The 19759-nt window shown below is 40.3% G+C and overlaps 1 protein-coding gene across 1 annotated transcript; it reads right to left on the bottom strand.

The window, feature by feature from the left end:
• Positions 1 to 17700: 17700 nt before the first annotated feature.
• Positions 17701 to 19350, bottom strand: LOC308684710 (endonuclease domain-containing 1 protein-like). Its single transcript, XM_081355965.1, has 2 exons — positions 18969 to 19350; positions 17701 to 18548 (listed from the first exon to the last, which is right to left on the bottom strand). The coding sequence occupies exons 1-2, from the start codon at positions 19287 to 19289 to the stop codon at positions 17949 to 17951; spliced, it is 921 nt and encodes a 306-aa protein (XP_081212091.1). The 5' UTR covers positions 19290 to 19350; the 3' UTR covers positions 17701 to 17948.
• Between the last annotated feature and the right edge of the window lie 409 nt (positions 19351 to 19759).

The raw sequence follows: 19759 nt of genomic DNA, 5'->3' as shown, positions 1-19759 counted from the left end.
TGAGGCGGAGAAAGGGGAGAGATACAGAAGAGTGAGACGGAGAAAGGGGAGAGATACAGAAGAGTGAGACGGAGAAAGGGGAGAGATACAGACGAGTGTGGCGGAGAAAGGGAGAGATACAGACGAGTGAGGCGGAGAAAGGGGAGAGATACAGACGAGTGAGGCGGAGAAAGGGGAGAGATACAGAAGAGTGAGACGGAGAAAGGGGAGAGATACAGAAGAGTGAGACGGAGAAAGGGGAGAGATACAGACGAGTGAGACGGAGAAAGGGGAGAGATACAGACGAGTGAGGCGGAGAAAGGGGAGAGATACAGACGAGTGAGACGGAGAAAGGGGAGAGATACAGACGAGTGAGGCGTAGAAAGGGGAGAGATACAGACGAGTGAGGCGGAGAAAGGGGAGAGATACAGACGAGTGAGGCGGAGAAAGTTGAAGAAAAGACGAGTGAGATTGAGGAAGGGAGAGATACAGAAGAGCAAGGCGGAGAAAGGGAGAGATACAGACGAGTGAGGCGGAGAAAGGGGAGAGATACAGACGAGTGAGGCGGAGAAAGGGGAGAGATACAGAAGAGTGAGACGGAGAAAGGGAGAGATACAGACGAGTGTGGCGGAGAAAGGGAGAGATACAGACGAGTGAGGCGGAGAAAGGGGAGAGATACAGACGAGTGAGGCGGAGAAAGGGGAGAGATACAGAAGAGTGAGACGGAGAAAGGGGAGAGATACAGAAGAGTGAGACGGAGAAAGGGGAGAGATACAGACGAGTGAGACGGAGAAAGGGGAGAGATACAGACGAGTGAGGCGGAGAAAGGGGAGAGATACAGAAGAGTGAGACGGAGAAAGGGGAGAGATACAGAAGAGTGAGACGGAGAAAGGGGAGAGATACAGACGAGTGAGGCGGAGAAAGGGGAGAGATACAGACGAGTGAGGCGGAGAAAGTTGAAGAAAAGACGAGTGAGATTGAGGAAGGGAGAGATACAGAAGAGCAAGGCGGAGAAAGGGAGAGATACAGACGAGTGAGGCGGAGAAAGGGGAGAGATACAGACGAGTGAGGCGGAGAAAGGGGAGAGATACAGAAGAGTGAGATGGAGAAAGGGGAGAGATACAGACGAGTGAGGCGGAGAAAGGGGAGAGATACAGAAGAGTGAGGCGGAGAAAGGGGAGAGATACAGACGAGTGAGGCGGAGAAAGGGGAGAGATACAGAAGAGTGAGACGGAGAAAGGGAGAGATACAGACGAGTGAGGCGGAGAAAGGGAGAGATACAGACGAGTGAGGCGGAGAAAGGGGAGAGATACAGACGAGTGAGGCGGAGAAAGGGGAGAGATACAGAAGAGTGAGACGGAGAAAGGGGAGAGATACAGAAGAGTGAGGCGGAGAAAGGGGAGAGATACAGAAGAGTGAGACGGAGAAAGGGGAGAGATACAGAAGAGTGAGACGGAGAAAGGGGAGAGATACAGAAGAGTGAGACGGAGAAAGGGGAGAGATACAGACGAGTGAGACGGAGAAAGGGGAGAGATACAGAAGAGTGAGACGGAGAAAGTTGAAGAAAAGACGAGTGAGACGGAGAAAGGGGAGAGATACAGACGAGTGAGACGGAGAAAGGGGAGAGATACAGAAGAGTGAGACGGAGAAAGGGGAGAGATACAGACGAGTGAGACGGAGAAAGGGGAGAGATACAGAAGAGTGAGACGGAGAAAGGGAGAGATACAGACGAGTGAGACGGAGAAAGGGGAGAGATACAGAAGAGTGAGACGGAGAAAGGGGAGAGATACAGAAGAGTGAGACGGAGAAAGTTGAAGAAAAGACGAGTGAGATTGAGGAAGGGAGAGATACAGAAGAGTGAGACGGAGAAAGGGGAGAGATACAGAAGAGTGAGACGGAGAAAGGGGAGAGATACAGAAGAGTGAGACGGAGAAAGGGGAGAGATACAGACGAGTGAGACGGAGAAAGGGGAGAGATACAGAAGAGTGAGACGGAGAAAGGGGAGAGATACAGACGAGTGAGACGGAGAAAGGGGAGAGATACAGACGAGTGAGGCGGAGAAAGGGGAGAGATACAGACGAGTGAGACGGAGAAAGGGGAGAGATACAGAAGAGTGAGACGGAGAAAGGGGAGAGATACAGACGAGTGAGACGGAGAAAGGGGAGAGATACAGAAGAGTGAGACGGAGAAAGGGGAGAGATACAGAAGAGTGAGACGGAGAAAGGGGAGAGATACAGACGAGTGAGACGGAGAAAGGGGAGAGATACAGACGAGTGAGGCGGAGAAAGTTGAAGAAAAGACGAGTGAGATTGAGGAAGGGAGAGATACAGAAGAGCAAGGCGGAGAAAGGGAGAGATACAGACGAGTGAGGCGGAGAAAGGGAGAGATACAGAAGAGTGAGGCGGAGAAAGGGAGAGATACAGACGAGTGAGGCGGAGAAAGTTGAAGAAAAGACGAGTGAGATTGAGGAAGGGAGAGATACAGACGAGTGAGACGGAGAAAGGGAGAGATACAAACGAGTGAGACGGAGAAAGGGGAGAGATACAGAAGAGTGAGGCAGAGAAAGTTGAAGAAAAGACGAGTGAGACGGAGAAAGTTGAGAAAAAATAAGGAACAAATGGCGCTCTCCAAAAAAAGAAAAGTGGACAGTGAAAATGGAGCATTTAATCCAGAATGGACAGACTCATTTCTGTTCATACTTCCGCCTGGGAGCACTAAACCAGTGTGTCTCATATGTTCAGAAACCGTGGCACTTATTAAAAGTGGCAATGTGAAACGCCATTATGAGACAAAACATAAAGGTTATGAACAAACATACCCACTCAAATCTGAATTAAGATCACAGAAAATAAGTAGTCTCAGAGCCCAATATGACCAGTCCACCAGGATCCTGAGCCACACATTCACTGCCCAACAACGTGCTCATGAGTGTTCCCTCAGAGTTGCTTGGATTTTGGGTCAACACAAAAAGCCATTTACTGATGGAGGGGTTGTCAAAGAATGCATGAGTGCAGTAGCTGAAACACTACTTGAGGGAAAACAAAAACAAGAGCTTTGTGATAAAATAAAGCAAATACCCATGTCAGCATCATCTGCCACAAAGAAAAGTGAAATATTAACTCAGGATGTGCTAACCCAGCTAGATGAAGCCATGCATAAGGCACCATGTGTAGGCTTAGCTGTGGATGAGTCCACTGACATGTGTGACAATGCTCAGCTGTTAGTGTATGCCAAGTTTTTCAACACAGACCAGAAAGCATTCTGTGAAGACCTGTTAGGTGTCACTCCCCTTCAGACCAGTACAAGAGGAGAAGACATCTACCTGGCCATTAAAGGTCCCATTCCATGGATTATTTTTATTATTTTATAATGTTTCCAGGGGTGCCCTTATAATGTTAGTATGTTTTTTAGATCAAAAATTGTTATAATTTAGAAATAAAAGGCATATTTCCTAGCCTGATTTCATTCCCTGATTTGAACACTCTGTTTGAAGGGGCGTGTCTGCTGTGAGACTTCAGTGTAAACGCCCTCTGCTGTGATTGGCTGACATGCTTGCATATGAAATATCTGGCATTACATGTGGAACTATCTGGAAAACTTTTACTATTACAACTATTATACGTTTTTACTATTACAGCTATCTGGATTAACGAATCATGAGAAGTTTTTTAAGTATTTAGATCTATTACCATCACATAAAAGGTTGCAGTGATGAGCATTGAGCAGATGACAGTCTGTTGATCGCGTGAAAGATCTTATCATTGCAACGCAGTTTCTGCACTATCACTAATGATTTCACCAATGCAAACATGAGGCATATAAATACAGTAAGAGCTTCGTTGTGCAGTGTAACAGCGTCATTGATTTCATAACGAGTGTTGGCAAGTGTCCAGATAAACTCGCGCTGTGTGATTGACAACTTGGGCGATTAATAAGGGATTGTTCTTTGATCGCTTTCTGTATATTAATCACAGTTTAAGTAAGATTATTTTCATCCTACTAAGAGAAACGAACGATGTGAAGAGTGATCGCTACTTCCATATTAAATCACTACTTACCGCTTGCTGGAATATAGTTGAAATAGTCCCCTTCGTCAGTATGAAACGCTGAGAGAAGTCTGCTTGATATTATTCCAGGTTAGAAAAACAGTCCGTGGTGAAATGGACAGAGCAAACTAACAACTTCGAATTAAACTTTTGCGGTATCCGATTATAGATAAACATCAACCACGTCTGTTGACATTTCGCCATCAATACGCCTGTGTTCCTGTGGGCGGAGGTTACGGTTCTAGTGACATCATTAAAGCAGGATGTAGAGGGGTGTAGTCCAATCCAGCCGTTTTTTGTAGTCAACTTCTGTTAAATAAAATATCTCGCTTGGCATTGAACTTTGAGCTTTATAATTTTACAGATATTATTTATACTCTAACAACAACATTACACACTAACTAAAGTTTGAAACATGGGATCACATAGAACGGGACCTTTAAGGAGATGTTAACAAAAAGAGGAATAGAGCCAAAACAAGTGGTTTCAATAACCACAGATGATAGGGAGAGAGAAAGGAGCTGTAGCGAGACTGAAAGAGGACAATCCTGAGCTCATAGCTTACCATTGCATCATTCATCAATCTGTCCTCTGTGCCTCCCTGTCAGATGAGCATGCTGAGCCTGAGGTGATGAATACAATGATGAAAATGATCAATTTTCTCAGAGCATCCTCTTCCTACCAGCATCGCATGCTTAGGGAATTCCTCAGAGAAGTTGATGCCAATGCTGATGATCTTTTGCTGCACAACAATGTGAGATGGCTCAGCAAAGGCAGGGTGTTAGCGCGCTTTTGGTCCATCAGGAGGGAATTAGCATCTTTTTTGGCAGAGCTAAGTCAGAAGGCAACACAGTTTTCTCTCTTTTTAGAAAATGAGAAATGGATGGATAATGTGGCCTTTTTGGTTGATATCACTTCACATCTGAATGAACTGAATTTGAGGTTACAGGGCAAGGACAATTCAATTTGTGAACTGATGACAGCTGTCCGCTCCTTTCAGAGTAAACTTGAGGTTTTCAAGGAAGACCTGCAGGGAGACTGTGTACACTTCCCAGCAGTGCAGGAACAGGTTCAGGGACGGAGAGATTTGTCTTCTTTTGTTAACTTTATTGATAAGCTGATTGTAAACTTCAGCAACCGTTTTGACAGCTTCAGCTTTGGAGAGCAGCTCACCATGTTCATTCAGAATCCATTTCTGATCACAGATGTCAGGGGGTTCTCAAAGGAAGTCACACAGCACTTTAAATGTGTAAATGCTGGGCCTCTCCAGATGCAATGATCTCCAAACAGATGTGGCCCTGAAAGAGCAGTTTGTAAGAACTGACCCTTCCATTTTCTGGCTCCAAATGGTCCCTGAGACAGCTTTTCCAGGTCTGAGGAAAGTAGCCCTATACATCTTGACCATGTTTGGCTCCACATACAACTGCGAAGCAGCTTTCTCCACAATGAACTTTATCAAAAATAAATATCGTTCCAGGCTCACGAATGAGCACCTTCACATGTGTATGAGAATGGCCCTGACTCCATTCAAGCCAAGGTTTAAAATCCTGGCAAGACAAGCTTGTGACACTGTCACACATGACACATGTTTTAACCACTCTATATATTATAATGATTTTATGTAGGCTATATTAGAGTTTTAATAGGTTTACATGTTGTCTTAGTCATTTTAGTCCATTTTATTCCTCTTATCTGTTTTATGTGTGTATGTCTTTAAATGATTATGGATCTGCCTGTCATGTGAGCAATCACATGACAGGAAACAGGAAATAGCCAGCATAAATGAAGCAGCATGGCAAACAAACGGGGTCTCTAGCTGTGTCCCAATGTGAAGGCTGCATCCTCCGAAGGCCGTATTTGAAGGCCGATTGCGTCACAGCGGCGCGACGAAGGCTGTCCCAATTCAATTCTGCATCCTCCGAAGGCCGTATTCGAAGGCCGGTTGCGTCATCGCGACGCGACGAAGGCTTCCCTGATTCAAAAGCGACGCCAAATGCACCCTTCGTTTCTCCGTGAAAGGAAGGATACATAAATGGACACTTAGCGGCCTATCCTACCCTATCCTACCCCATAAGTCATTGCGCGCCGTTGACGACAGCATTTATTTATTTATTTTTAAAGGCGGCCGAGACTAGAGATCCGTGGTGGACGGCAAATTCAAATTTAAATGTAAGTATTATGTTTTCATTTACTCAAATAACTAGTGAATCCAGAGTTAAAGTTTATTATAAACTTCATCTTAACTCCTTCGTCACCATTGCGTGGCTTCATTTGTCAGGTAGTTTGAGGCAAAACTTGTGCTAATATTAGTTTAACGACCTATTTGTAATATTTGCACTAGTCTATCTCACTTGTGTATTATAAGAAATATCACTCACCCTATAAAGCCCACAATAAGAAAAGCAGTTGATAAGGGAATGGGGTTTCACTTTTATGTGTTTTTGTAGTGCTGTCATGAAAGCTTGGTTTTAAAGGTGCATTGCGCAAGTCTCTGAGTTTTTGCAGAACTATGCCCCCTCTGGCGACAAGCGAAACTGCAACACTGCAACTGAACGCGCATGACGTCACGCCCAGTCTCAAATTTCGTTCCGAATCCCTCTTATTTATTTTACTGTACAGGATTATAGAGGCAATCGCAGTGATCAGAGATAAGGGCTCATTCAGCCCATCAGGCAATTGTTTAAGCATGTAGGCTATGAGTTAGAAAAACGGGTATTTTTAACATGAAATGTTGCGCAATGCACCTTTAACCAAGGTTTTAACCAAATTTGAGTATATAGAAATGATTTCTTAAGTATTTTGTATGCATGTCTTGATGTGTCATATTTTGCAGTGTTAATAATGCACTTAAGATTGCTCCCCTGTGTTAAGCTTTTTTAGAGCAATTCAGGACGAAAAAAATACAAAGTAAGAAAGTTAATACACCCGTCTGTGCTGAAATGTATTGTGCTGTTGTTGTTAACAAGCCATGGTTCATTTGCTCTGCCCTTAGGATTGCAAGTGTCCTGGGACAGGAGAGGGTGTGAGTGGGAAACCCACTGCTGAAACTTGGCCCTGGTTTGTCCTTAGGGCCGAGTTCAGCAGTGGGTGCCCACGGTGAGGAGGAGCCAGCACCAGCACGAAGGCAGAGGCGAGGAGAGCACAGGAGAGGATGGACAGGCTGTTTTCTCTTATTGAGAGAATGATTGAGAAAAAAAAAAAAATTCTACATATTCTTGTTTAACTTTTTTCACTTTTATTTTTTAAAAGGAAAGAAAAAATCTGTACATTATTTTTATGCAACTTTATATGTATAAATAAAAGAGAATGAATTGTTCTGGACATTGTTTATTTTTTTTACAGTCATCATTTCTACATGAAACAAACTCTTGTATACCTTTTCTTTTATTTAATTTTTTTTAATAAAATTGGTAAATGAAAATCATTTGTTCCACGGGCTACATTAAATAACGTTTTCCAACTATTAACAACATACGTTAAACATATCAAAATCAACAAACATTTACAGTACATAAAATATATAATAAAAAAAAATGATGTAGACTTTTATTCAGCTGAGCAGGGAGACCCTGGAGCCGCTGGACTGGGATGGGCTGCCCCTGGTAAGACCTCTCTGCTGGTGGGACATCATCTGGGATGGTCTCCAGAGTTTGAGTGCATATTTACACTATCCACTAAGCTGTCTACCAACAGGTTTGCAGGGCTGACTCAATCGACGGCTCCCATGTCACAGGTTTTTTTTGTTTTGTTTTTTCAAAAAGAGTTTCTGAAAAAAGTATACTTTAATAACAAGTTATTAGTATCAAGAGTAAAACTAGAGGTATGTATTCTGCAGGGAAAAAAACTCCTTGTCAGGGTTTTTATTATAGTTTTGTATTTATATTATGCTACTACTGCATTTTACTTCTGAATATTTTCAAGGTTGTTTCATTATATACTTTTGTGTTTAATGTAAAATCATATGTGAGGGAAAAAAGTACTTCAGGTTACTTCACATTTGTACATGAATACTTAACGAAATTTGCAGTTCCGAAAATTAAAGTCACAAAATGTAGGTCTATTGTCACAATATTAACAAATTGTTTTTAACTACAGCAGCGTCCCATATCAAAGGCCGCATCTGAAGCGCTCGGACCGGTCTAGCCTATGGAGGATTGTTCTTGTCACCTGGCAACTACAGCTGCCGATGACGAGCGCGAGAAATACGGAACTTTTTCATATTCAATTGGGTTTTATATTCCCAATTGAAACATCCTCAACATGTCCTCCAGTAAAATATAAAACATAAAATGACAATAGCCAATTCTGGCTCCATAGCTGTTTACTCAATTAGGTTATATCAAATGAATTATCAGGATGGCAGCTGTCCTCTCGCACCTTGCTTGGCGCCAGGAGCGGTGATCAGAAACACCTGGTTGCGCAATTAGGAAATCCTAGAAGGCTACATGGTGCGTCCTTCGAAGGACGCTTAGGCTGCATCCTTTCAAGCTGTGTCCCAATGTTGAAGGCTGCATCCTTCGAAGGACGCAGACTTCAAGGATGCAGCCTATGCGTCCTCTGAAGGACGCACCATGTAGCCTTCCTAGGATTTCCTAATTGTGCAACCAGGTGTTCCCGATCACCGCTCCTGGCGCCAAGCAACGGTGCGAGAGGACAGCTGCTATCCTGATCATTCATTTTGATAACTGAGTAAACAGCTATGGAGCCAGAATTGGCTATTGTCATTTTTATGTTTTATATTTTACTGGAGGTCATGGTGTGCCCCTGCGCTGCCGGATCATGTATTTTAGGTTTAGCCCTGTTTGAATACAAAACCCAATTTAATATAAAGTCCAGTATTTCTCGCGCTCGTCATCTGCAGCTGTCACGGTTGCCAGGCGACAAGAACAATCCTTCGTAGGCTAGACCGGTCCGAGCGCTTCAGATGCGCCCTTTGATATGGGACGCTGCTGTAGTTAGCAACAATTTGTTAATATTGTGACAATAGGCCTACATTTTGTTACTTTAATTTTCGGAACTGCATATTTCGTTAAGTATTCACGTACAAATGTGAAGTAACCTGAAGTACTATTTTCCCTCACATCATAATATGATTACATTACACTACACAAAAGTATATAATGTAACAACCAGATATTATTGTATATTGAAAATATACAGAAGTAAAATGCAACATAGCCTACGCAGTAATGCAGTAGTAGCCTAATATAAATGCAGTAGTTATTAAAAGTACTTTTTTCAGAAAGCCGTCGATTGAATCAGCCCTGCAAACCTGTTGGTAGACAACTTAGTGGATAGTGGAAATATGCACTTTAACACTCTGGAGACCATCCCAGATGATGTCCCACCAGCAGGAGGCATTACCAGGGGCAGCCCATCCCGGTCCAGCAGCTCAGCTCAATAGAGTCTACATCATTTTTTTCTTATTTTACATATTGTAAAATTAAATGTTTATGTTGATTTTGATGTTTAACGTATTTTGTAAATAGTTGGAAAAAGTACTTTAATGTAGCCTAAAGAACAAATGATTTTCATTTACCAATTTTATTTGAAAAAATAAAAAGGTATAGAATTTGTTTCATGCAGAAAGTATTACTGTCATTACAAAAATAAACAATGTCCAGAACAATTCATTCTCTTTTATTTACACAATTAAAGTTGCATAAAAATAAATGTACATAATTTTTCTTTTAAAAAATAAAAGTTAAAAAAGTTAAACAAGAATATGTAGAAAATATATATATATTTTCAATCATTCTCTCAAGAAGAGAAAACAGCCTGTCCATCCTCTTCCTTCTTTCCTGTGCACTCCTCGCCTCTGCCTCCCTCTGTAGTTGCATTTCTTCTCTGATCAAGTCCAAAAACTCGTCCTGTCTCGCCGCCTTTGTGCTGGTGCTGCTGCCCCTGACTCCTCCTCACCGTGGGCACCCACTACTGAACTCGGCCCTGGTGTGTCCTCAGGGATTGAGGCGATGAGGACAGGGGGGTTGGTGCAATGCATCTGTCCCAACACCTCATCCATGAGGACAAACCAGGGCCAAGCTTCAGCAGTGGGTTTCCCACTCACACCCTCTCCTGTCCCAGGACACTTGCAATCCTAAAGGCACAGCAAATGAACCATGGCTTGTTAACAACAACAGGACAATACATTTCAGCAAAGATGTGTGTATTACTTTTCTTTATATATATATATATATATAGACCCATTTTTTCCTGAATTGTTCTAAAAAAGCAGAAAAGGGTACTTAACACAGAGGAGCAATCTTAAGTGCATTGTTAACACTGCAAAATATGACACATCAAGACATGCATACAAAATACTTAAGAAATCATATTTCTGTATACTAAAATTTGGTTAAAACCACATAGCTTGCATGACAGCACTACAAAAACACATAAAAGTGAAACCCTATTGCCTTATCTACTGCTTTTCTTATTGTTTTGGGCTTTTTTGGGTGAGTGATATTTCTTATAATACACAAGTGCAAATATTACAAATAGGTCGTTAAACTAATAACGTTATTACCACAAGTTTTGCCTAAAACTACCTGATAAATGAAGCCACGCAATGGTGACAAAGGAGTTAAGATGAAGTTTATAAGAAAATTTAACTCTGGTTTCGCTAGCTATTTGAGTAAATGAAAACATAATACTTACATTTAAATGTGAATTTGCTGTCCACCACCGATCTCTAGTCTCGGCCGCCTTTAAAAATAAATAAATAAATGCTGTCGTCAACGGCGCGCAATGACTTATGGGGTAGAATAGGCCGCTAAGTGTCCATTTATGTATCCTTCTTTTCACGGGGAAACGAAGGGTGCATTTGGCGTCGCTTTTGAATCAGTGAAGCCTTCGTCGCGGCGCGATGACGCAACCGGCCTTCGAATACGGCCTTCGAAGGATGGAGAATTGAATTGGGACGTCCTTCGTCGCGCCGCGGTGACGCAATCGGCCTTCAAATACGGCCTTCGAAGGACGCAGCCTTCACTTTGGGACACAGCTTCTGTCAAGAGGACCAAAACTGGATCGAGGAGTTTCTTTTAAGGACTTACCATTCCAGCAAACCTCATCACTTTTCATTGGATTATCACTACAGTTGGATTGTATATACACCGGTGGACACTTACACATTGGGACAAACAGCATTTAAGGACTGTTTTATGGTATGGAACCAATGGACTCTATGCTTTTAACAGCCTAAGGCTTCTATGTTGTATTGTGTTGTTTTAAGTTCCTTGTGGAAATTGTAAATACACTTAATTTATTCACTTTACATTTGTTGTCGTCTCATCTTTTAAAACACTGCAAAACCTCTCACAGTTTAATCTGACCCCAATTTTATTCTTGTAACGCTACCGATTAGGCCGATTGTTACAAGCTAGAGCTCAATTCTCTCACTGAGCAAAAAAGTGGGGGAGTGGGATATAAGATGGGAAGAAAGTGATACTCTAAAACTGTTCAATTGTTAAGATGTGTTGAGATTTATTATCTGTAAAATTGGTTGAGACTGTTGAGTCAATATGTGAAACAGAAAAGGGGACATTTTTCCTCCCTTTTATTATTCTTAAGTTAAGCACTTTTTTTGAACATGCACAATTTTCACATTTTATTTATTTTCTTATTTTGAAATGCAGCCCTACTTTTATATAGTTAATGAGAGAACATTATACATATCTACTACAGTCATTCATATATGTTCAGCTCTATGCTATGTGACAATAAATATTGTCAAAAAGTTTTTGAATTTTACTGAAATCATTTGATTTGTCAGTCAGGTATTGATTACATGCAGATGTTGATACAACTACTAGGCTACTTGAATATATATCACACTAAATAGTTAGACATTATGATCTTCCGGACCTTTGCTTCAAGAAATTTTCTCTAACTGGACCTCTTTAAATTTTAGTTGAATACCCCTGGCCTAAACGATTACCGAATTTTACTAGAATTATAATGAGACGCGTTTGTAAACCAAAATCAATTTTGATTTTGTTCCGCCAAAATAAAAGCTTGATGCAGTATCCATCGAAATAAAATATCATGTGCTTATCACTTTCAAGTATAGAAATTAGTACAAAACTAATTATGAAAGTTTCCTTTATTTCTCAGTGCATTCGTTTTACAATATATGGCTTTTACTGCCATGGGATTAATATTAATATTATTATAACTATCATTAGTGTAATGTAGACAGACTAACTAAAAGAGGATTGAGTTTTTATTTGTTCAATCTGCACACTGAATATGGGTTGGAGCTTTTCATTTTGAACTCTCGAAGTGCACCAGATTGATGAATTTAACATTAAAATGCACAAAATTTTCTCACGGAGGAGGCATGCCCCCAAACACCCCTAGAAGGACCGAGGTCCACCCACCACAGTTTTACCAAAACTCCTGTGAGAAACACTGGTATTGCTATGCCAATGCAGCTTATAGCTTGTTTCAGGATTCATCACTCTGGAGTATTGTTTTTTTTATAGGAAATTGTTTTAATAAATGAACATTTTTTTTTGTCATTTCATCTGTTAACTCTCGCTCGTTCTACTCACTCATTACATGGCATTAGTGGTTTTAAGGAAAAGGAGTTGGTATACATATTCAAGGGCGTGCAAAGATGGGTGGTGTTTATGATCATATATAATGGGCCAGTGTGGGCCAAAATGCCAGGGCTGATTTTTTTGTCCCAGTCCAGCCCTGTGTTTAGCATATATTTATTACCAATGTACTTATAGTGTAATTTTTAGAAATATATTAAAATGCAATTTAATATATTTTTAACGCACTTCAAATAAGCATGTTGGGAATACGCATTATTTTTATTCACTTTGGTACTATTTTCACAAGTTAGGTGTACATTTTCCAAACTCTTAGTGCTAATATCACAACAGATCATCAAAAGTGCACTTTTTTCAAACATTTCATGTTTTAAATTGTGTTAGTACAATACACAAAATCACAAAGTATCCTCTTCACAACACAAAATAAGTGTTTCATCTACATGTTTCATTCACAGTCACTGCCTTTCATAAAGCTCTTACTATCAAACTTTTGATTTGCATCTCTTCTTGTTCAGTTTAATACATTTGTCTATTATTTAATCCTACTGATCTTAATGGTTAATCAATGAATCATTTGGTACACCTATAGATTTCTATAGATATTGATTCAATATACCCAGGGGGCAAAACACCTGTTTTTTAGGAAATCAGACATGGGCTGCTGTAAAAGGTTGTCATATAAAAATGAAATCTATGATGTCTGAGGATCACAACCTGGGTGGCCAACCCGGTCAACAAGCTGCTGGAAACTTGTAATTAGGGTCAAAACAATGCTACCTCAAATTCGGCTTTAACTCCCAGAATCACCCAAACATGCTAAAACGGTTTAATTATATTCATGAATCGTGAGCCATATCTCCCTGATACTTTATGCTAGAAACAAACTGAGCACACCTTTAGAAAGAGTGGAAGATAAGCTTTCATATGATGCCTTGATTGTACATGCAATTAGAATGTAAGAGTTAACAATGCCTCTTAATTCATAGGTAGGCAAAAAAAAAAAAAAAGAATTGAACATTCCATTTGTAATCGGTAGCATTCTTTTCCCTTTGTTGTTGTTACAATAAACAAATTACCATGTAAAGTTAACTTTTACTGGATGAAATTTTTTTTACTAACCAGACAGTCCTCATGGCCCATAACACATTTAGAGGGAATTCAGTTTCAAGCCTATAATAGCCTGTCAATTCAAACAAGATCCAAGAAAGAAGTTTACCATTAACTGGTGTTAATTGTATACTGCTCTGTTTCTGTATGTACAGTATATCGTTTGCATATTTATGCAATATCAATTATTTGTATTGCAATGTCTATTTCTAATATTCTTTCACAAGTGGGATAGCTTTATTTATTCTATTGAAATAAAAAAAAAAGGATTTGAGGATTTTGGGTTAGGCTGGTTAGTGTTCAATCCTGGTGTTTGGAGTGTGAGACAAAGGTACTGACAACTAAATGCTGAAAGACTAAAACACACAGGAGTCATGTGTGGAGTAGGTTTAAAAGTATTTACTGATTAAAGGGACACTTCACCCATTTGCATTAAGCTTTGCATTGTTAGAAACCCAGTCATACTATTGAATGGTCATGCAACATTTTTTCATTTTCCCCCGAGACGAGAGAAATCTGTATTTACCTCTTTACACTTCCTCCTACAATGACGCAAAAATCGTCATTTTGCGTCATTGTAGGAGGAAGTGTAAGAGGGGGGGATTTCTGTTAAGACTACAAGCACTAGATCCACCCTTTCAAACCCGCCCATAGGGGGTTGGACCTAATGCGCTAACAGACCTATCACAGATCAGTGCGAGTGCGTTTGATTTCAACGGCAGAAACCTGCAGAAAACAGGGACGAAGAAAGCTGAGTAGTAGGGGTTACCATACTCTATTTCCCGGACATGTCCGGCCGTCGAGATCGACAAAAATGTCCGGGATTCAGCTTTTGCTTTCTGCGGTCGCCATCCATTGTTTACATGCTCACCTTTTGTTTCAATCTAACTGAATTCACCCCGATTGGTGAATCTGAATGTAATGTTTACATGAATGCTTAACAAGTGATCGGTTGATTTGCGTTTTAACATTGCTAAGAAAATACCCGCACCTCCGTGAGAGATAGCCCATGAGACCGGTGCATCTCACAGGCGCGCTCATCAGTAATCACAGTAATACAGGGAGCAGGACGAGGCTAGCGCCGCGGGAGAAAGACGCGAGGCCAGTGGCGTGATCGGTTGAAAGACGCGAGGCCGGTGGCGTGATCGGTTGAAAGACGCGAGGCCGGTGGCGTGATCGGTTGATGTGTGTTTTACCATTGCTAAGAAAATACCTGCTCCTCCGTGCGCGATACGAGAACAGTGCCTCACAGGTGTCGGTCGTCAGTAATCACGCCACCGGCCTCGCGCCGTTCTCCCGCGCCCCTCAGCCTCGTCCTGCTCGCCACAGTAAACATGATGAATGGCGACTGTAGAACGCAAAAGCCGAATCCCGGACATGAATCCGAATCCTGGACAGATGCACTTTTATGATGGATAGATGCACTTTGATGAAAAATATACCCATTGACTGTCATTATAAAGCTTGGAAGAGCCACGACACTTTTTAATATAACTCTGATTGTATTCTTCTGAAAGAAGAAAGTAATATACACCTAGGATGACGTCAGGGTGAGTAAATCATGGGCTAATTTTCCTTTTTGGGTGAACTATCCCTAGGACCATAGACACAAATAGGACTACCAAATTGCCTGTCACAGTTTTTGGCAAGTAAATCACGTGATGTGACACATCCTATTGACCCTGTTCACATTTCTGGGTTTCTCAGAAGTGTAAGGCATCATAGTTGGGTTAACTTCTATAGCAGTGAATGAAAGACTACATTAAATATATATTTTTGTGTTCCAATTTGCTCAAATAGCAAAAGAAAAATGCCACAACAGTGTTTTCACAACTTTCAAAAGAGTAAAAAAATAGATAATGGCAGTCGGAAGAAAGAAAGTTGTCAACTTTGTCACAGCCGCGCTATTAGAAACACCCTCACAGCAGCGTTAACTAGTTTTTGTGTAAATAATACAAATATAGTGTTATATGCGTAATTATCTTTTATTATGACAGTATGTGGCAACATGTACGTTAAAAGCGCATCTTCTGCACTAAACAATAATATTGCAATATTCTAGACTCTTACATGTACCTAACGCCACACTTACACTACAGAAGACTGTAAAAAATATATTTTTGTATTTTCAAATTACAAATTACTTGTATTTTAATTAAATACTTTTTGATGTATGTGTGCCCATCTCTGGTTAAAGGTTGTCAGAAGAACGGCTCCATGCTACATAGGATGCCGTTGCTAGGGGTTGGCAACCAAATGTAGCAGGACACAGCCTGCTGAAACACTAGAGAGCATTCTGAAACAGCTAAACAAATTGTATAAACATTATTACAGAAAATAGTTATCACCCTGAATTGTAATCTGTTTGTCTGTTTCGTTTTTTTTTTTTTTGTTTTTTTTGGTACAAATTGCTACTTAATGTAACAGTTTTAATCAGTAAATACTTTTAAACCTACTCCACACATGACTCCTGTGTGTTTTAGTCTTTCAGCATTTAGTTGTCAGTACCTTTGTCTCACACTCCAAACACCAGGATTGAACACTAACCAGCCTAACCCAAAATCCTCAAATCCTTTTTTTTTTATTTCAATAGAATAAATAAAGCTATCCCACTTGTGAAAGAATATTAGAAATAGACATTGCAATACAAATAATTGATATTGCATTAATATGCAAACGATATACTGTACACACAGAAACAGAGCAGTATACAATTAACACCAGTTAATGGTAAACTTCTTTCTTGGATCTTGTTTGAATTGACAGGCTATTATAGGCTTGAAATTGAATTCCCTCTAAATGTGTTATGGGCCATGAGGACTGTCTGGTTAGTAAAAAAAATTTCATCCAGTAAAAGTTAACTTTACATGGTAATTTGTTTATTGTAACAACAACAAAGGGAAAAGAATGCTACCGATTACAAATGGAATGTTCAATTCTTTTTTTTTTTTTTTTGCCTACCTATGAATTAAGAGGCATTGTTAACTCTTACATTCTAATTACATGTACAATCAAGGCATCATATGAAAGCTTATCTTCCACTCTTTCTAAAGGTGTGCTCAGTTTGTTTCTAGCATAAAGTATCAGGGAGATATGGCTCACGATTCATGAATATAATTAAACCGTTTTAGCATGTTTGGGTGATTCTGGGAGTTAAAGCCGAATTTGAGGTAGCATTGTTTTGACCCTAATTACAAGTTTCCAGCAGCTTGTTGACCGGGTTGGCCACCCAGGTTGTGATCCTCAGACATCATAGATTTCATTTTTATATGACAACCTTTTACAGCAGCCCATGTCTGCTAAACCCCCTTTGCCCCCTGGGTAATACACAGTTTTTATAGAATTTGTTTGCAATTTCTGATATGGATAACCAAATGTAATGAATTCTTTTTACACAAGTGATTTATAGATAATAACCACCATGATGTTCTAAGTGTGTGCACACGCATGTGTGTGTGTGTGTGTGTGTGTGTGTGAGAGAGAGAGAGAGAGAGAGAGAGAGAGAGAGAGAGAGAGAGAGAGAGAGAGAGAGAGAGAGAGAGAGAGAAATTTGCCATTTGTGCAAATACTGTAAAGCAGAATAGAGTATAAGGGAGAGGAAACAGCTGATGACTGTAAAACATCAGATTGATCAGAGATGCATCAGTAGAAGGGAGACAGATGGCATCAAATACAGCATTTTACAATACAGTATGTATGCAATACTGTAAACAGATTACCATAGAGACTGCCGGATTACTGTAACTCCACCTTCATCTGTAAAGGTCCATTTTTGAGTACATTTAATACTACATCTTTTACACCTGGTGTTGAGGATCATATGGGCTTGTGTGTGTGTGTATGCGTGTGCGTGTGTGTGTGTGTGTGTGTGTGTGCGTGCGTGCGTGTGCGTGTGTGTGTGTGTGTGTGTGTGTGTGTGTGTGTGTGTGTGTGTGAGAGTGTGTGTGTGTGTGTGTGTGTGCGAGAGTGTGTGTGTGTGTTGAATAAAGGGTTTAAACACATTAAGACACATTTGCACACTGTCTTTATTAAATGTAACTGATTACACATCCAGCATTTATTACACACACATGTTAATCCAGAAACAGTGAAGTGGACAAAGATGGCTGGAGATCTTCATTAAAATAACAGAAAGGCAGGACAGGATTATGAAGTCATGATCTAGAGTATGAAGATCTGATTCCAGATATTACCAACTCCAGTCAGAGATGTAGATGCCAGATCATCCACTTTAGCTCATAGGCTAAAGGCTAAACTAGTCACAATCATCATCTATGTCTTCCTCTACCCTGGGTCTTTTGCGGCTTGGTGGTGGTGTGGGTGGTAGTGGTGGTGGGGCTGATAGGCTTGGGAAAATTACAATATTCACACCGTAATCTGTGGCCAGCTGTTTCTGTAGGTCTGTAACTGATAATTCCTTCACTGTCATGTCAGTGCCATCAGGTCCAAAGTAACCCTTCCCTGTGTACACACCGTTCTTCAGACAACAGGTGGCTCTCCAGTAATACTTTGAGACAGTCACTCTATTATTCAGTTTTATGTTGTGATCAGGAACTACACCAGTCACCACATAAGCCTCAGTACAGGACTTCAGATCTTTAATAACATTCTTCTCATGATTGTTCCACTGAAGCCGATTGAAACATGCGTCCTGTGGAGCGGCGTTGGTCAGGGTGGAGGTGGCCAGCATGGAGTCATAATCGTCTGTGTGCTGAACTGGGTAGAGGTGACCTCTGTCATACGAAGGCCAATTAGGGTCCTGTCCATCATAGTCACAATTCACAGCCTGATATGTAAGGGTTTTGTGACCTTTAGGTTTAGGTGCCATACATGCCTCAGCTTTATCATCATCCAGCTAAAGGACATGAGAGAGAAATATAAAAAAATATCCTACCTCAGACTGTTCCTGTCAAAATTAAAATTATTGATTGTCATTTTAAATAAATATACTGGACCCGGTTTAATTGTCTTTAACTACTATGTACTAACATTTGAATTAATTAATTAATTCACTTATTGTGTACATACAAGTTTATCATTTAACTTATATTTTAGTATATCTGCATGTAATTACATCTATAATGACACTGTAAACCCCTTAAACCAGTAAACCTGTGTTAATATTACCCGTGTCATCCTCAATAACAGCACAAGTGTTTACAGGACAACATCAACACATGTACTTATTTTTATTGATGTTAGTACATAGTAGTTTAAGGACACCTAATATAAAGTGTGACCAATATACTATAATAATATACAGTTGAATAATTACCTGAGGTTCGATGTACCAACGATCTTTCCTCTCAACACTTCTGACATTTTCACTCTTCTTAATCACATACGCAGAGTAGATGGGGATCTTCCAGTCTGTGTTGTACAGAGTTGCATAAAGACACTTTTTCTGCTTGTTGTTGTCCAGATGACACTGGCAGATCTCCTTGACTGAGGTGAACCATTGTGGTAGTGCTGTGCCCGATAGTGCTGTGAATTGAGGAGGTTTATTCTCCAAAAAGTACTGTATGCAATTACCAAAACCCGGCACCACCTCACTCAGAGCGAGGCAAGGCAACAGAAGAAGAACAAGCAGTTTCATGATGAACTCAAACTGTGAGAGCAGAAACTGAATCTGTGGATTTCTCTGTGTCAGAAGAGGCGAGAGTGGAGAATGTAGATGTTCTCTCTCTTTATAGAGTTTAACACACAAGGGGAGGAGAGATAGAAACACACGTCTGTAGGTTTCACTACACAAGAAAGAGTTAAAAGCTGAAGAGGTTCACACTGCACTGCTGATGATCTAGTTTTAGCACATTAAAGGCTTTATTTACACTTAAACGCATGAGCTCTATCTGATGAACTTTACACACATTTAGTGTTTGTTTCAGCTAATTAGTCATAAACATTATATAAACATTATATATGGGCAGTCACATTTTATTAATTTAATAATTAGGTTCAACAATTACAAAGTGAATCTGTCTTTGAAAAAGCATATTATGACTGAAAGAAAACTGAACATTACATCATCACATGATTAGATGTGTTAAAAGAGCTTTTCTAGAGCGC

The sequence above is a fragment of the Scardinius erythrophthalmus genome, assembly GCF_964197995.2.
Source record: "Scardinius erythrophthalmus genome assembly, chromosome: 24".
Lineage (NCBI taxonomy): Eukaryota > Metazoa > Chordata > Actinopteri > Cypriniformes > Leuciscidae > Scardinius > Scardinius erythrophthalmus.
This window is presented reverse-complemented; position numbering and strand designations above follow the sequence as displayed.

Coding starts and splice junctions, on each gene's coding strand:
- LOC308684710 (XM_081355965.1), bottom strand. CDS start 19,289: ATGAAACTGCTTGTTCTTCTTCTGTTGCCTTGCCTCGCTCTGAGTGAG. Junction 18,549..18,968: donor GTTGGTACATCGAACCTCAG/GTAATTATTCAA, acceptor CATGTCCTTTAG/CTGGATGATGATAAAGCTGA.